This window comes from Penicillium antarcticum (genome assembly GCF_028974205.1).
Source record: "Penicillium antarcticum strain IBT 31339 chromosome Unknown utg000009l_segment0_segment0, whole genome shotgun sequence".
Classification (NCBI taxonomy): Eukaryota; Fungi; Ascomycota; class Eurotiomycetes; order Eurotiales; family Aspergillaceae; genus Penicillium; species Penicillium antarcticum.
The window spans coordinates 1,259,039-1,273,842 of record NW_026695307.1 but is presented as its reverse complement, the minus strand read 5'-3'; the positions used below and the strand labels follow the sequence as shown (position 1 = coordinate 1,273,842).

Sequence of the window (14,804 nt, the reverse complement as noted above, 5' to 3'; positions counted from 1 at the left end):
GCTCTTACGTCAACATATACTTGGGACCCTCTCCTCCTTGAGGTGTCTGCCAGTTGATGTCTTGTGTAGGAACCTTGATGTCACAGGTCTTGCAGTGAATGCAGCTAGGAATGGTCAGCATCTAGATCAATCCTATGTCGGGTATATTGACTTACTTCTGTGAGTTAATCTGGAACCGGACACCGTGCTCCTTGCTGGGGTCCTCAACATATTCGTATACACCTGCAGGACAGAAGCGGTTCTCAAGGCCCTTGTACTTGGGCCACGCCAGATCCTTGTGCTTATCCCAGTCTTCCACTTGCAAGTGAACTGGCTGGTCTTCTTCGTGGTTGGTACCTGTCCGGCTGACGCTGGTCAAAATATCGAAGCTGATTTCTCCATCGGGCTTGGGATATTCAATCTTCTCATATTCAGATGCAGGCTTGGTAGCTGCCGCGTCGGTACCGTGGTGACTGAGAGTCCACGGCACCTTGCCCTTCAAAATGTATGCTTCCAATCCGGAGTAGAGCAGTCCACCAAAGAAACCAAGTGGGCTGTTGAACGAGGGACGAATGTTGCGCACTTCGGACAATTCTTTCCAGATGGACGAGTCGCGCAGGGACTTCTCATAGTCGAACAAGAACACGGTTCCCTGGTTCTCGCTCTGCAGCGCGCCAAAGGTGGCCTCGGCTGCCAGCATACCAGACTTCATAGCGGTGTGAGTACCCTTAATCTTGGGAACGTTCAAGAAACCGGCTGTATCACCGATCAAGGCACCACCAGGGAATGCACATTTGGGGATAGACTGGAAGCCACCCTCGTTCAAGGCGCGGGCACCATACGAAATGCACTTGCCGCCCTCGAGAACTTCCTTGAACATGGGGTGGTGCTTCATCTTCTGGAACTCCCCATACGGTGAAAGCCACGGGTTAGGGTAGTCCAGTCCAACAACCAGACCAATACTGACCATGTTGTCGCCAAAGTGGTACATCCAAGCTCCACCATAGGTATCCTTGGGAAGAGGATAACCCATCGAGTGGGTGATCTCACCCGACTTGAACTTGTCAGGTTGAATCTCCCAAATTTCCTTGATTCCAAGTCCATATGTCTGGGGCTGGCTGTCGCGACGGAGATCGTACTTCTTCATGACCTGCTTGGTCAGACTGCCGTGGCAGCCCTCAGCAAGCAGCGTGACACGGGCGTGAAACTCCATTCCGCGCTCGAATGTATCCTTAGGCTTGCCATCCCGACTCAATCCCAGGTCGTTGGTCGCAACACCCTTCACCGCGCCGTCGGAGCTGTAGACGATCTCACTAGCAGCGAAACCGGGGTAAACCTCAACGCCAACCTCTTCCGCGCGCTCCCCCATCCACTTGGTCAGCTCGTTCAAACTGACAATGTAGTTTCCTTCGTTGTGCATCTGCGGCGGCGTAGGCAGAGGGTATGATCCGGTTTTAGTCAAGAAGCGCATCTTGTCGCCCTTGGCGGGGGTTGCACCCTCGAATCGCGAAGGGTTATCCTCGGACAGCCAGTCAGGGAGCAGCTCATTGAGGGCGGTTGGCTGCAAGACGTTTCCAGAGACGATGTGGGCGCCCAATTCACCAGCCTTCTCTAGTAGGATAACTCGAAACTCTTCGTTGCCTGCTTCGTTGGCAAGCTGCTTCAATCGGATGGCGGCGGCGAGACCGGCAGGGCCTAGAGTGTATTACGCTTAGCTGGTGCATATGGAGAGCCAATGTTAGTACATACCACCACCGACAATGCATACATCCACCTCATCGGACTCGCGCTCGATAGTGCGAGGGTCAAATTCGCCCTCGTCTGTGAATCGTCTTGATAGCGATTGTGAGAAGGCTCGTGTCTGGGGTGGGGTGAGGAATGCCGTTCGGCGAGGGATCCGTCCGGCTGTGAAGGGACTAGTTGAATGGCGGGCTGGGGTGGCAATGGCGGAGACCGAAAAGCTAGCTCGTGAGAATCGGGAGGAGGATCGTAGTTCGCGCCTCAGCAGAGGCAGGACGGTACTTTTGGTGGCCATGGTGTAAGTTTCTTCGAAGCCGTAAGCTGTGACCAGTACTAGCGACCGAGAAGCATGAGCGAGGTTAAATGCGGAGGGACAAGATATTAAGATATCGATGATCAACCTTGAGTACCCGAGCTAGAGTCGAGGATCTCAAAACGCCGAAAAACCGCCTATCCTCGGCATTATTGCTGAGCCAATGGGGAACTCGGCGATTCAAATCTTGGCCTGAGGTGTCGATGACCTAAAATGTCTTTCTTAAACCGGAAACCGGATCATGTTTGGGTAATATAGATATAGATGTAGATGAGGTTTAGAGATAAAGATTTCCTCAATTTGCATGTTGACTCCTGTCACATTAGCCATCAACCCTTGAGGTTGATATTTACATATATGACATAGTGGACTTGTCACATGCATCACATGTTCAATACCATAGGTTACCCCATACTTGACATCTACTGTATAACTCAACTCCTGTCAAGTTCATCTTGCATATAATATATGCATATGCCAGAGAACAAGCTTAAATTAGTTGAATGCTACTCCAGGGGTCTAAGAGCCAGCGCAAAGTATGCCCGGAGCACTTGGTATTGTATTATTACGGTGGGAGTGGTGGAATGTAACGATAGTTTCGGGTATGGTATTCAGCATACCGGAAACTCGAAAATGTTCTAACATCAATACCTAGATGTGACCTGAGACGAACAAATATTTCAGAAGCCAGAGAAGTATTCCAAAGCAGCTAGAAAAATGACCGATCATTAACAGATGGCATACCATGAGATTCATCAGGCCTTGGCGGGCGGATCAGCGCGGACGCCACCGCCCCAGGCAGAATCGAACCGGCCACCTGTCCTGATAGGGATTCCATTAACGTGTTGGAAGTTGGGGGAAATTATTGGATAGAGTGAAAGAGAGAAATCAAGAGAAGTGTATGAGCAGATGGTCAGAGCCATAAAAATATAGCACCACCACACCTATATCAGCCTGTCATGTACCCAGAGTGTGAGGTCAGAGAAGGACCGAAAAACGAGAATTTTTGTTCAGTTGCCCCCCGTTAAAGCGGCAAGAGGAAAGCGCGTCCAGGGAGTGACCGAGGGTAGTCAATGACGATGATTGGCCTGGCGTGGAGACAGATGGGGACTATCAGCTACAGGAGGACCGCGGACTGGAAGAACAGCGCCTGTAACCATGGGGGTGCGGAGGATAAAGCAAGGGTGTTTCAGCCATTCAGGGGCCCGGGTGGCCAAGTAGCGGAGTGTGTTGGACGAATGAGAGACATCTCTGTAGTTGGGCAACTATGATTGGTCTACAGGAGACAGCCCCAGAGCCGCTAGCGGATGATTGAGCCAAGGTTGAAGGGAGACTGGTCGCGCTGCTTTTACCGGGGCCCAGCCTCCCCTGTGAGTCAGCACTATATAAAGGCCCAACCTCCCCCCCGTCACTCCCATTCCTGTCTCGGTCTTGGCATCCGGAGCTGTTCTGGAACTACCTCAAAAGCAGCATTTTTATATCTGCTCCTTTACTAATCAGATTCTCCTCACTCTGGTTATTCTCTCATACCCTTTCTTTTTTTTAGGGAAAAAAGTTTTTGTCCACACGGCTTGAACAATAGGAGCTGAACCTTAGGGATCACTTCACTCTCTCTCTCTTTTCCAGATCGCGCAGATAGACTCAAATTCAATACCAAAAAGCAGCGCAACAAGAACAAAACAGAAAAAAAAGTTGCTGTTCATACCGTCCTTTCTGTCCTTTGTCATAATCTCGCCGCGTCTTGAGAAAACACTTCAGTGTGCGTTTCTCCTGATTTCGACTGCACCAGTGCAACGGTTTCGCTGCCCTTACTCGTGTCTGACTTTCCATTTTTGGAAAGCACCGAATTGAGTGCGAAGACCTTAAGGGGGATACATTGAGTTGTCCATCTCCCAGGTAAGACTTTCTGCCCCACGTGACTTTCTTTCACCACAACCTCTCTTCCCTTTCACATCTCTCTTCATTGGTGATTTTCGCTCACCTCTGGCTCTCCAGTTGTTACGTCATCCAACTTTCCCTTTCACCCTCATCACACGTGATTTCGTGGCTTCGAGCTTCCATCATGGATTCGCTCACCACCCACCCGTCGAATGCCCAACAGGCTCGTGCCTTCACCTCTACCGCCTCGCTTTCCTTCCCTGGTGGTGCGGGTGACTTGACACCACCTGGTTCGGACAAGGTCGAGATGGCTCAGATGAACGGCCAGAATGGAGGAAATGCCGTCCAAGGCACCGGGGTGACTCCCGCCTCTCCTGCGACCCCGGCCGCCACTCCTGGCGCGACTACCGGAAGCAGTGGCATTGTGCCTACCCTGCAGTGAGTATATTCTTGCTTCTTTCTGGGAGACCAGAATGGCTGAACTAGGCTCTACCAAAAGGAACATCGTTGCCACCGTCAACCTTGACTGCCGCTTGGATCTCAAGACCATCGCGTTGCACGCTCGCAACGCCGAGTACAATCCTAAGGTATATTTCTCTCTTCCACACCTTCCCGGTGATTCCATCAGGGTACAGTGTGGCTGAACTGGGTTTCTTTTCTATTAGCGTTTCGCTGCCGTGATCATGCGTATCCGTGATCCCAAAACCACCGCTTTGATCTTCGCTTCCGGCAAGATGGTCGTCACTGGTGCCAAGTCGGAGGACGACTCGAAGCTCGCCTCCCGCAAGTACGCCCGTATCATTCAGAAGCTTGGTTTCAACGCCAAGTTCACGGATTTCAAGATCCAGAACATTGTCGGCTCTTGCGACATCAAGTTCCCCATTCGTCTGGAGGGCCTGGCATCTCGTCACCACAACTTCTCGTCTTACGAACCTGAGTTGTTCCCTGGTCTTATCTACCGCATGATGAAGCCTAAGATTGTTCTTTTGATCTTCGTCAGTGGCAAGATCGTCCTCACTGGTGCCAAGGTCCGTGAGGAGATCTACCAGGCTTTCGAGTTGATCTACCCTGTGCTTTCTGGTATGTTGCCTTGTGGTTTCACTGCCACTTCATTGCTAACTCCCTCTAGATTTCCGCAAGGTCTGAAAAAGCTTCGGAGATCACATCCTCTTCAACTTTCAACCCTGTATTAACACTGCCCTTTTTTCCTCGTTGAGGATTGCAGTGATTCTTTTATCCTGCACCTCGGTTTTCTTTTGCTTTACGAATTTTTCATGCAAGCATAGTTGGGCGTTCTAGCGATTCGGATGATCCCCGGTTTGTTCCACCATTTCGTGCTTTTACACAATTAGATTGCTGCACGCCGCAGTGAGGCGGTTTGTGCGCCGGTCGATGACTGCTGCCTCTAATTTTTATCGTTCCTGGTTTCATCTGTGGTGGACTATCTCCCCATGGGCCAAAAAAAAAAAATATGGTGAGCCCTTAGATTCTGTCTTTGCTTTGCCTGCCCAAGGCTGGATATTGATGGAACGGCACTGCCGTTACTACCTTTGAGTAGCAAAAATGAAAAGACTCTCAAAAATTTCTTTCTAGTGACTGTATCAATGTAGTCTAAGCCCAGTGTACATGTCTCATCTATACATCTAAACAAATTTGGTATGTCACGCATGCTATATACATCCAAGACGACCCGACAACCCATATATACCATCTATAGCGCGCTGCTTCTCGAAGCCTTCTGCGCCTTCGCCAGTTCATCCTTGAGATTGGCCCGTCTCTCTCCAGACCGACTACCATCACCATCAAAGTCCTCACCCTCAGCCGTTGCAGCAGCAGACCACGTCCACATCTCGCTAAGCTCAGCATCAAGAGTTCCCTCAAGCGCATCCACAACCTTGTCACCAATAACAGGGAAGAACTTGAACGCATGTCCACTGCCACCAGTAGCAAGGAACAGGCCCTCATGATCAGGATGGTAGGAAACGATAAAGTCGCCCTTGGGCCTATGCGTTCACAGTATATCAGCACCAAGATCACCAATTCACACAAAGAAAAGAAATAACTCACGTATCAGTATACCAACAAACCCGCGTATCAACAAACTCCCTCTCAGCAAACCGAGGCAAAAGCTGCCTCAACGCAACCCGGAAAGCATCCTGCCCCTCAAGCGGAACAGGAACACCCTTCTCAGGCAAAGAAACATCCATCCGCTCCCCAGGACCCTGAGCACCAGGCACAGGAACCGAAACGGGATTGCGGTATCCAAACGCATGGCGCGCAATCTTAAGCAGATTGCCCCGAGGCGGGATAATAAAGATACCAGTAGCGAAGTTCAAAATGGTAGGCAAATTCTCCAACTCGCGCTGCTCCTCATCAGAGATAGACATATAAGCAATCGCCTGGCCAGTAGCAACAGCCCGGCCACGTAGATCAACCAACTTGGATGTCCACGCTCCAGTAGCAAGAATGACAAGGTCACCAGAGAGGCTTGATCCATCCGTGAAGGCAACGCCAGTAGCCTTCAACTTCTTGCCATCAACCTGCTCATAAAGAACCCTCTCCACATCCCCAGTCCGAAACTCAACCTTCCCTGTCTGATCAACCAATTCCTTCGCATACGCAACACTAGCACCAGCATCAGACCACCCAGACCCCCAATTCACATACCCGCCCGCAACATCAAGCTCCTCCCCGTACGCAGGAACAACCCTCAAAACATCCTTCTGCGACGGCAAGAACTCAACATTATCACCTTCGATCACGCGCACGTTGGCGTAGCTCTTGCGCGCGTATTCCTTTGCGCTGGCGCTGTCCGCTGGGTACACTAGCAGCAGACCGTTTTGTGTGTACCGCCCTTCAGCGCCCCAGGCTGTGCTGCGCCATTTCTTTATGGCCTTATCGGCTAGCTTGGAATAGGCTGCGTTTGCGTAGTCGGCGCGCACGATGCGGGATGTGTCTACTGACGACCCGTGCGGGTTTGGGATTGTTGGGGAGGATTCGATTAGGGTTATTTTGGAATTCGGGTGGCGTTTTGTTAGGGAGAGGGCTGTTGAGACTATTTTTCTTTGTTAGTTTGGTCAATTGCGTCGGAGCATTGGGGGATTTGGTGGTGTCATTGTGTTCGGGTGCGGGTGCTGTGTATGGGGTTGGAAGTTGGGACATGTGTGGCATGTGTGGTATGTGGTCTGCAGGTTGGGGATGTATGAAGCATGCTGTCTATACTCACGTCCGAAGACTCCGCCTCCTACAATCAGGATGTTCGACGGCAATGCCATTGTGGGCAGAGGAAGATTTGTGGGAAAGTTGGAGATGCTGGGGGATTCCCCAGTTGATAGCCGATAACGGACTGACTTGTCTCGGTCCCGACTCCCGACTTTTCGTCCTCCGAGTCAACATTGTCCCCTAATAGGCTTTGATCAGTCGCCAGCGGTCTACAGGTTATCAGCTCGTGCAGTGAGACTCATATTCCAAGCATTACTTTGATCCCTTGCTGGGTGACAAGTCTCCCGCGGGAGGGAAACGAAAAATATCGGCGCGCTAGACCGCATACATCGCTCTTATCAGGAGAAAACCCTAGTCGTATGGGCCCATCGCAATGAATGCACACCAATTGCGACGAGTACCTCTGGTCAAGTGGCCTGTTTCACCTTCACCCTGCAGACGCGCATCGAGCAAAGTACCTCGCGATCAAATGTACGCACACGTGCCCATGCCGTCGAAATCCGTACTAATGTATCCCCTAGTCCAATCTTAAGGAGAAACCATCCTCTTGGCAACACACAAAATGCCTCACTGGAGTCCAAAAGGACCGTAAAGCCTAAAAGGCGTGAATTCCCCCCAAAGGCACAGTCACAGTCCTCCAAAGATGACACCAATCCAGAGACGAAGGAGAAAAAGAGCAAACATGGAATCCCTCCAACAGCTCTGGCCTTTATGGGTATTACAGCCCTTGCAATTAGCACCTACAGCAGCTACCTATACGTCTCATACAAGCGCGAAGTGAGTAAAAGCCAAGCGTTGGTCGTATCAAACGACGTCTCAGACAGATACAACAAAACAGCCAGCACATTCGACGCAGACGTCGAGATCTCAGAGAAATTCATGCAGCTGGGCAGCAAGCGCAAAGACTTAATCCGACATGCTCGCGGCAACGTTTTAGAAGTGAGTTGCGGTACAGGCCGTAATCTACCATACTACCTCCTCGGCGAGCGAAGGGGCATCAACGAATTCCACCACCACGTCGAAGTAAACGGTTGTCGGTCCATTACATTCACAGATCTAAGTCCTCAAATGGTCGCAATCACGAAACAAAAGTTCGAATCCATGTATCCGGATTACGATCGTGTATCTTTCCAATCCGTTGACGCGGGCTCTGTCTCGCCCCCGCCTGCTGGAAAGGGTGATCCACCGCGCTACTTTGATACCATTGTTCAGACCATGGGTCTTTGCTCGATGCCAGATCCTGTTGCGACGCTGCGTCATCTTGGGTCCATTACTGAGCCCGGGAATGGTCAGATCTTGCTTCTGGAGCATGGTCGTTCGAGGTGGGATTGGGTTAATGGGATTCTGGATAACCTTGCGCCCGCTCATGCGGATCGTCATGGGTGTTGGTGGAATCGCGATATTGGAGCTATTGTTAGGGAGAGTGGATTGGTTATTATTGAGGAGAAGCGTTGGCATTTTGGGACAACTTATCGTTATGTTTTGAGGCCCAAGGGGAGTTCTGAGTGATGGGCGCTTCAGAGGATAGATGCGGCTAGAAGGAGGCCTATTGTATTCATATTGTATGATAATAGACATGAGGTTATATAGATTCTACGAATGCAAACAGTACCATAGAAATATTGATAGAAAACATGTTTCGGGGTAACATTGCTATATACGTTTTCTTTCCATATGGGAGAACAACCTTCTAATCTACGCCTTATTGAGTAAATCGATTCCAGAATCTCAGCACCAATAACAAAAAGTCCATCCCTCCTATGACGCCAGATCTTGACAATCTTCATCCCGGATGCCTCGAGATGAGCTGATAAGGTGCCAATCTGCGAAGTATTTTATGCCCGATGCTGCTAGGATTACTTCTTTATTTTGTCCATGCGATATCGCTGGCTCTTTTCACGAAAGCTTCCTGTCTACACGTTGCTTTTTCATGATGCGAGGCGTCCAATATAGTATCATGGGTGTTCTTGTCAAATACGTATCTCTGACCATGTCACTCGCACAGTTGTCATATGAATCATACAAAGTCGTACAAGGCAAAGTCAAATGAGATACAATAAAAGTAGTAATCACTAGTGCACTAATTGTTCCCAACTCACTTTGAAAACTGAGACCTGGAATATGTAGTTTTGGGCCTGATATCTCCATGCTTTCAGGATGACCGTCCAAGCTTATAAGCTAACCCAACTAATAGCGGTATCTGAAGCCTGGAGTCTTCCAATCCGTAATGTCTTCGTAATCATCGGACACAACTTGAACTCTCGTCACTAGCTCTGCAACATTATTCGAATCCTGATCCCCATCCAAAACCTTCCCACCAACAGCACCCGCATTCCCAGCACTCCCCTCAAATCCTTCCAGACGCGTCCGACGAGCATTAGTCCATTGCAAGTAGAACCGCAGAGACAAAGCAAGACCGACAGCAAGAGCATAACAAATCATGACAGCGCGGAAAGCAGTATTATAACTCGGCGCTTCTTCACTAAGAAAGAACTGCGGACCAGAGATATTACCGGCACAATATGCCAGAAACAGCATAGCAGTAACAGTCATTTTCTTCGTGACACCACGATAATTAGCCTGCACAAGCGACATGGCCAGCGGCATGGCAGCAGGACCCGTCGACAAGAGGAAATATCCAAACAACTGCGCGCCCAGAACGATATGAGCACGCAAGTAGATAATCGCACTACCCACAACACAGGGAATAACAACAGCAACAACAAGGACACAATTGAGCTGACGGAACCGGCCAGCCAGCCAACCCGTCCCCGTAATGGTGGCGATAGTAATAATCGAGTAAGGGATGTTAATCAGCGTAGACTGCAGACTCGTAAACCCAAGTGATTTGATCACCAGATTAGAGAAGTTCTGCGTTCCCCCATTGGGGATTTGCGTTACCAGTGCCAAGCCGAAGACTAGCCATGTCTTCGGGTCCATGAGACATTCCACGAATTGGTCCCATTGCCAGTCTGTTCTCTCTGTTGCGCCTGTGCCTGCGATTACGGCTCTGTTGCTTGCGCATTGGCGTTCTTCTTCGGTGAGGAATCTGGCTTTGGATATTGAGTCTGGAAGGAAGGCCCATAGTGCGAAGCCCCAGATGAAGGTTAGTACGCCTAAGACGATGAACATCCATCGCCAGGGTCCAACGCTGTTGTTGACGTGTCCGAGACCATAGGCGAGGAGGCTGGAGAGGATTCCGCCGACGCTCTAGGTGGCAATGTTAGTGGTGGGTTTTAAGGTTTGATAGGGCTGAGAGGAGGTGGGCTTACGTTGCCAGCGAACCATAGTCCCGTTCGGGTCGGAATCTCATCGCGTGTATACCATGTCGAGGTGATGAACATGAATGCTGGGGTAATGGTTGCTTCGGCGACTCCTAGTAGGAAGCGGACGGTGATTAAGCCGCCGAAGTTGGTGCATGCCGCTGTGAGGGCTACCACTGCGCCCCAGCATAGGGTGTTGGCTGTCATGTATTTCGCTGCTGGTAGACGAGCTATTAGGATAGTTGTGGGATATACCCATCCTAGGTAGCCGAAGTAGAATACTGATGAGACCCAGCTGTACTGCTGGCCCACTAGTCCCTGGGGTGAATGTCAATTTGGTTTTGTGTTGTTGGGCAATTGATCTTACTGTGTCATCACGCATCCCAAATACAGCTGCGCTGGACAATATGACTTTGTCCATAAAATTGAGCATGTAGGTTGTGAACAAGAGCGGGATTAACCTTCTGTCGATCTTGCGTAGTACGCTTTTCGCCACGGCGTTTGTGGCTTGCTCGCGATCCGGAGCTGTGCTTGGCTCTGTCATGTTGCCAGTTCTTATGCGTCTGATAGGCAAAGAAAACACTATGCCTTTGTCAAATGCTGTCTCTTTTGTACACCGTGCTACTTTGCATTCTTATCTTTTCCCCGCACCACTATTCTTTCCATTGGCCACCTCTGTATGTTATCGTCAATATATCATCTTTGCGCGGTAGGCCATTGGACAGAATTGGAACTAAGATGCCAGCCAAGTCCCCTAGTAAAGCTAACACCAGCACAATCCCAAACAGGCAACATTTGGAGACACTTGCCGTAGATAAACCTTGAATGTCTTTGGAGAAGCACACCTCCTTTAGTCAGGTCAGATCTCCGACCTCGGCAGCCTACATAATACTATCCAATGCGACATCTCGTATGTCTAAACAACCCCCTACTCCACCCCCATCCCAACCAAACAACCCATTTCACTACCAAAATGAACAACCTCCAAATAAGCCCCTTCATAAAGACCCTCCCCAAAGTCGAACTCCACATCCACATAGAAGGAACCCTAACACCAACCCTCCGCTGGACCCTAGCAGCCCGCAACAAAATTCCCCTCCCCTACAAAACCCTCTCAGACCTGCAAGCCTCCTACGCAGTAACTCTAAACCACCGACCCGAGCTAAACGGTCGCCAACCGGGCATCCCAACCTTCCTAGAAGCCTACTTCGCAGGCTGCGAAGTCCTCCGCACAGAAGCCGACTTCTACGATCTAGCAATGGCCTACCTATCCCGCTGCGCAGAAATGAATGTCCGCTATACAGAGCCGTTCTTCGATATCCAGGCGCATACAAGGCGGGGTGTGTCTGCCAACGCTGTTTTGGATGGTTATTTACGTGCGCAACGGGATGCTGTTACTATGTACGGGGTGCGATCACAGTGGATATTGTGTTTCCTGCGTGATGAGTCTGTTGAGGAGGGTCTTGCTGCGTACCGGGAGGCGAGGCCTTGGGCTGGGGGGTCTGTTGAAGGCGGGAAGGGGTTATTCCATGCTGTGGGATTAGCAAGTAATGCGTATGAGCGGCCACCGATGCTTTTTGAGGTGGGATTCCAGCTTGCACGGAATGATGCGTTGCATGTAACGATGCATTGTGATTTTGGGCAGAAGGATACGCTTGAGCATGTGCGTCAGGCTGTTTTTGAGGTTTGTGGGGGGTTGGGGGCTGAGCGCATTGATCATGGGTTGGATGCTTGGAGGGAGGAGGGATTGTGGAGGGGGTTGGTTGAAAGGGGGATTGGGTTGACTCTTTGCCCCCATGCTTATCATCGGAGGACTGAGACCGAGGTTTTGTTTCCTATGATTAGGGGGTTGCTTGAGGCTGGGGTTAAGCTCTGTGTTAACAGTGATGATCCAACGCTGATGCATGATGTTTGGATTGATGGGAATTTGCAAAAGGTTTATAGTTATTGTGGATTTGGGAAAAGGGAGATGGTGCAGCTTGTTCGGAATGCTGTTGATATGTCTTGGGCTGGGGATGATGTTAAGAAGGCCCTTTATTTGGAGTTAGACGGTGTTGATGTTTTGGAATGACCTTTGGTCACGACTCGATCTAGAGCCTGTATGTTGTGATATCTAGCATTCCATCTTGATACGTTTGTGTTTGGAATTGCAGAACGACGCCACATTCATTCGATTCTGGCTCAGTGCATCTAATGTATGTGACGCACTAGTGATATATCCGTGGCCCAATGAAATTCTTTCTCGATTATGGTTGTGGAGGGCTAGGATTCAATCTTGTTTTCAGGATGAAGTCGGGCTATCACAGGTAATTATATCACGGAATGTACTTTCGAGTATTGCCGATGGGGCCTGAGCCAGCTTGTCATGCTAGACCCCGCAATCAATATATATCATGTTGTTAGCAGATCTATCGGAAGCAGCTATGATATTAATGACCCGCAAGCACATCATAGTGAACCAAGCTTAAGGATCGCTGCCATCAAAACTTGGCAAGACTCCGCTTCCCCTCACTTCCACCGATATTTTCTAGAATCCCAAACGAGAGTGACGGGCCATGGAGCAAAACTCTACCCTATCGGACCATGTTTACCCACACAGCAAGGTTTAAGTTCGAGTAGCCTTGCGCTATCGTGATGCTAAGATCGGCTCAAAACGAGGGCGTTTGGTCTAATGCCCAATCCACATCAATGATCTTCATGCAAGTGGTAGGACCTTACAGGGGTTTATTCCGTGTCTCAAATGCAGTTAGTAATCTATCGTTTGGCTCAAGCCCGGGTAAGTTCCAAGTATGACCATGCAAGGTTTGGATATTGATTTGTTAGGATCGAGGCTCATGCGCAGTCTGATTGGTAGATCTGGATTCGGGTGTGTTGGGTTGCCCGTTGTTGAGATAACTTATCTGTATTTGGGGGCGAAGGACTGGATTTTGGATATAGCAATGATTCGCTAGCCTCCCCGTACTCTTAAAGCATGGAGTCCTTTGTTACAATGTCGCAAAAAATGTACCCAGTTATGTTGAAAGGATGGACACGTTGTGTTGCGTTTGTGGAGATGCGGAGAATTCCCGCGCGTCTGCATACTGTAGGTACAGTACAAGGACTCAATGCATAACTACAGATGTGGCAAATGAGCGGATGCAGCCATCAGATAATCTTAATCCTTTCAGCCATAGATGCAACAATGGGCTGGCGATTCCCATGGTTGAGGCTCCCGCTGCTCCGGGGTCAGAGTGGTAGATGTCATGAAAACGGAGATCAACGTGGAGGATTCGGGACAGGGATATCAAAGAATGTCACCTAGGCATCGCAATGCTCGTATCCGATCCCTGGATGCCAAGCTCCTGCATGTAGAATTAAGTAGCCTAAAGACTCATCATCATATCATATGGCAAAAGGCAAGAACAAGGTTCCGGGAGATATGTCATAACCACGTCGAAGTACGGGAACAGAAGTACTTAACTGCATAGGAAGGATCATAATTAATGGCATCATCACTTTCGGGGCAGATATATCCAAACCTATGAAAGCCATTTAATAGGGGACAAAGTGTACGTAACGAATAGAGAGGGGCAAGAGTTGTCTCAGCTCTTGACATCGGTGGCGATACTTCTGTTCCTTTTCTCCCCGAGACGCTAATGTGGGCATCCCTTACTAGCGCATACGCCTAATTACGCTGGCTCTGATTGATCGCTGGGCCGTGCTCCACTCTTTTTTTTTTCTTTTGTAAACGGCGACGCTAGGAGTTGTTTGGGTCTCGGTGTTCCCGGCATCTTGCTTTGCTAGACTCTATACACCACAGAGTGAAATTTGGATATTTTGTTAACTGACTTGTACACATTTAGTAGTTGCGCTGAGTGGTGGTGCTTTAGATCTATCAAGCGGTCAGGGTATGCAAACGGTCACCTAGCAACCACTTGACAGATCGTATGCACAATCTACTGTACTCATATGCATCCCAGCACCTAGCCCCGTCTAATGTGCCGGCACCCACAGAATCTACCAATCAGGGGATCGGCGAGTCTTATTATTATCCAGATCGTGAGCTTTGATTAGCCGAGTTCGATGCATAGGAAAACGGATGGAGACACCGCTGAAGTCGGAGCACCAAATATGGACCAGACCGGGTTATAGAGCACATGGCCTGATCCACACCTACCTGTTGCCCGGTATGCACTAAGACCGAGGATGGAATGGAAGAACTATGGATTTTCATGCTAAGGCCAGCTACGGACTAGTGGAATGGGTGGTCCACTCTGGTGTTTTCTTTTAGTTTGAAGATCTCACAAACTTTGATGTAGCGGTGAGAAGTACAGGGTAGAAGAGTAGAGTGAACAGTCGATATGAAAGAAGTAAACAATATAGATAGAGTATAGAGTAAGTAGCATGGACGACCTATCGACCGTTCCTTC

At 49.6% G+C, this 14,804-nt stretch overlaps 6 protein-coding genes across 6 annotated transcripts; 3 read left to right on the top strand and 3 right to left on the bottom strand.

Moving 5' to 3' along the window:
* Positions 1-4: 4 nt before the first annotated feature.
* On the bottom strand, positions 5-2,014 carry N7508_008840 (electron-transferring-flavoprotein dehydrogenase; the record flags this gene model as incomplete). Its single annotated transcript, XM_058466903.1, has 3 exons — positions 5-104; positions 156-1,674; positions 1,729-2,014. 3 exons carry the CDS (start codon positions 2,012-2,014, stop codon positions 5-7), a joined length of 1,905 nt encoding a protein of 634 aa, XP_058314749.1.
* Positions 2,015-4,094: 2,080 nt separating this feature from the next.
* N7508_008839 (TBP family protein) lies at positions 4,095-5,056 on the top strand (the record flags this gene model as incomplete). Its single annotated transcript, XM_058466902.1, has 4 exons — positions 4,095-4,348; positions 4,410-4,497; positions 4,576-4,990; positions 5,040-5,056. The coding sequence occupies 4 exons, from the start codon at positions 4,095-4,097 to the stop codon at positions 5,054-5,056; spliced, it is 774 nt and encodes a 257-aa protein (XP_058314748.1).
* Positions 5,057-5,621: 565 nt separating this feature from the next.
* N7508_008838 (NAD(P)/FAD-dependent oxidoreductase) lies at positions 5,622-7,185 on the bottom strand (the record flags this gene model as incomplete). Its single annotated transcript, XM_058466901.1, has 3 exons — positions 5,622-5,913; positions 5,978-6,965; positions 7,137-7,185. 3 exons carry the CDS (start codon positions 7,183-7,185, stop codon positions 5,622-5,624), a joined length of 1,329 nt encoding a protein of 442 aa, XP_058314747.1.
* Positions 7,186-7,505: 320 nt separating this feature from the next.
* On the top strand, positions 7,506-8,641 carry N7508_008837 (class I SAM-dependent methyltransferase; the record flags this gene model as incomplete). The annotated part of the gene is made up of 2 exons (XM_058466900.1): positions 7,506-7,603; positions 7,654-8,641. 2 exons carry the CDS (start codon positions 7,506-7,508, stop codon positions 8,639-8,641), a joined length of 1,086 nt encoding a protein of 361 aa, XP_058314746.1.
* A 678-nt stretch (positions 8,642-9,319) lies between these two features.
* On the bottom strand, positions 9,320-10,939 carry N7508_008836 (uncharacterized protein; the record flags this gene model as incomplete). Its single annotated transcript, XM_058466899.1, has 3 exons — positions 9,320-10,342; positions 10,405-10,713; positions 10,763-10,939. The coding sequence occupies 3 exons, from the start codon at positions 10,937-10,939 to the stop codon at positions 9,320-9,322; spliced, it is 1,509 nt and encodes a 502-aa protein (XP_058314745.1).
* Positions 10,940-11,368: 429 nt separating this feature from the next.
* On the top strand, positions 11,369-12,466 carry N7508_008835 (adenosine deaminase family protein; the record flags this gene model as incomplete). Its single annotated transcript, XM_058466898.1, has 1 exon — positions 11,369-12,466. One exon carries the CDS (start codon positions 11,369-11,371, stop codon positions 12,464-12,466), a length of 1,098 nt encoding a protein of 365 aa, XP_058314744.1.
* Between the last annotated feature and the right edge of the window lie 2,338 nt (positions 12,467-14,804).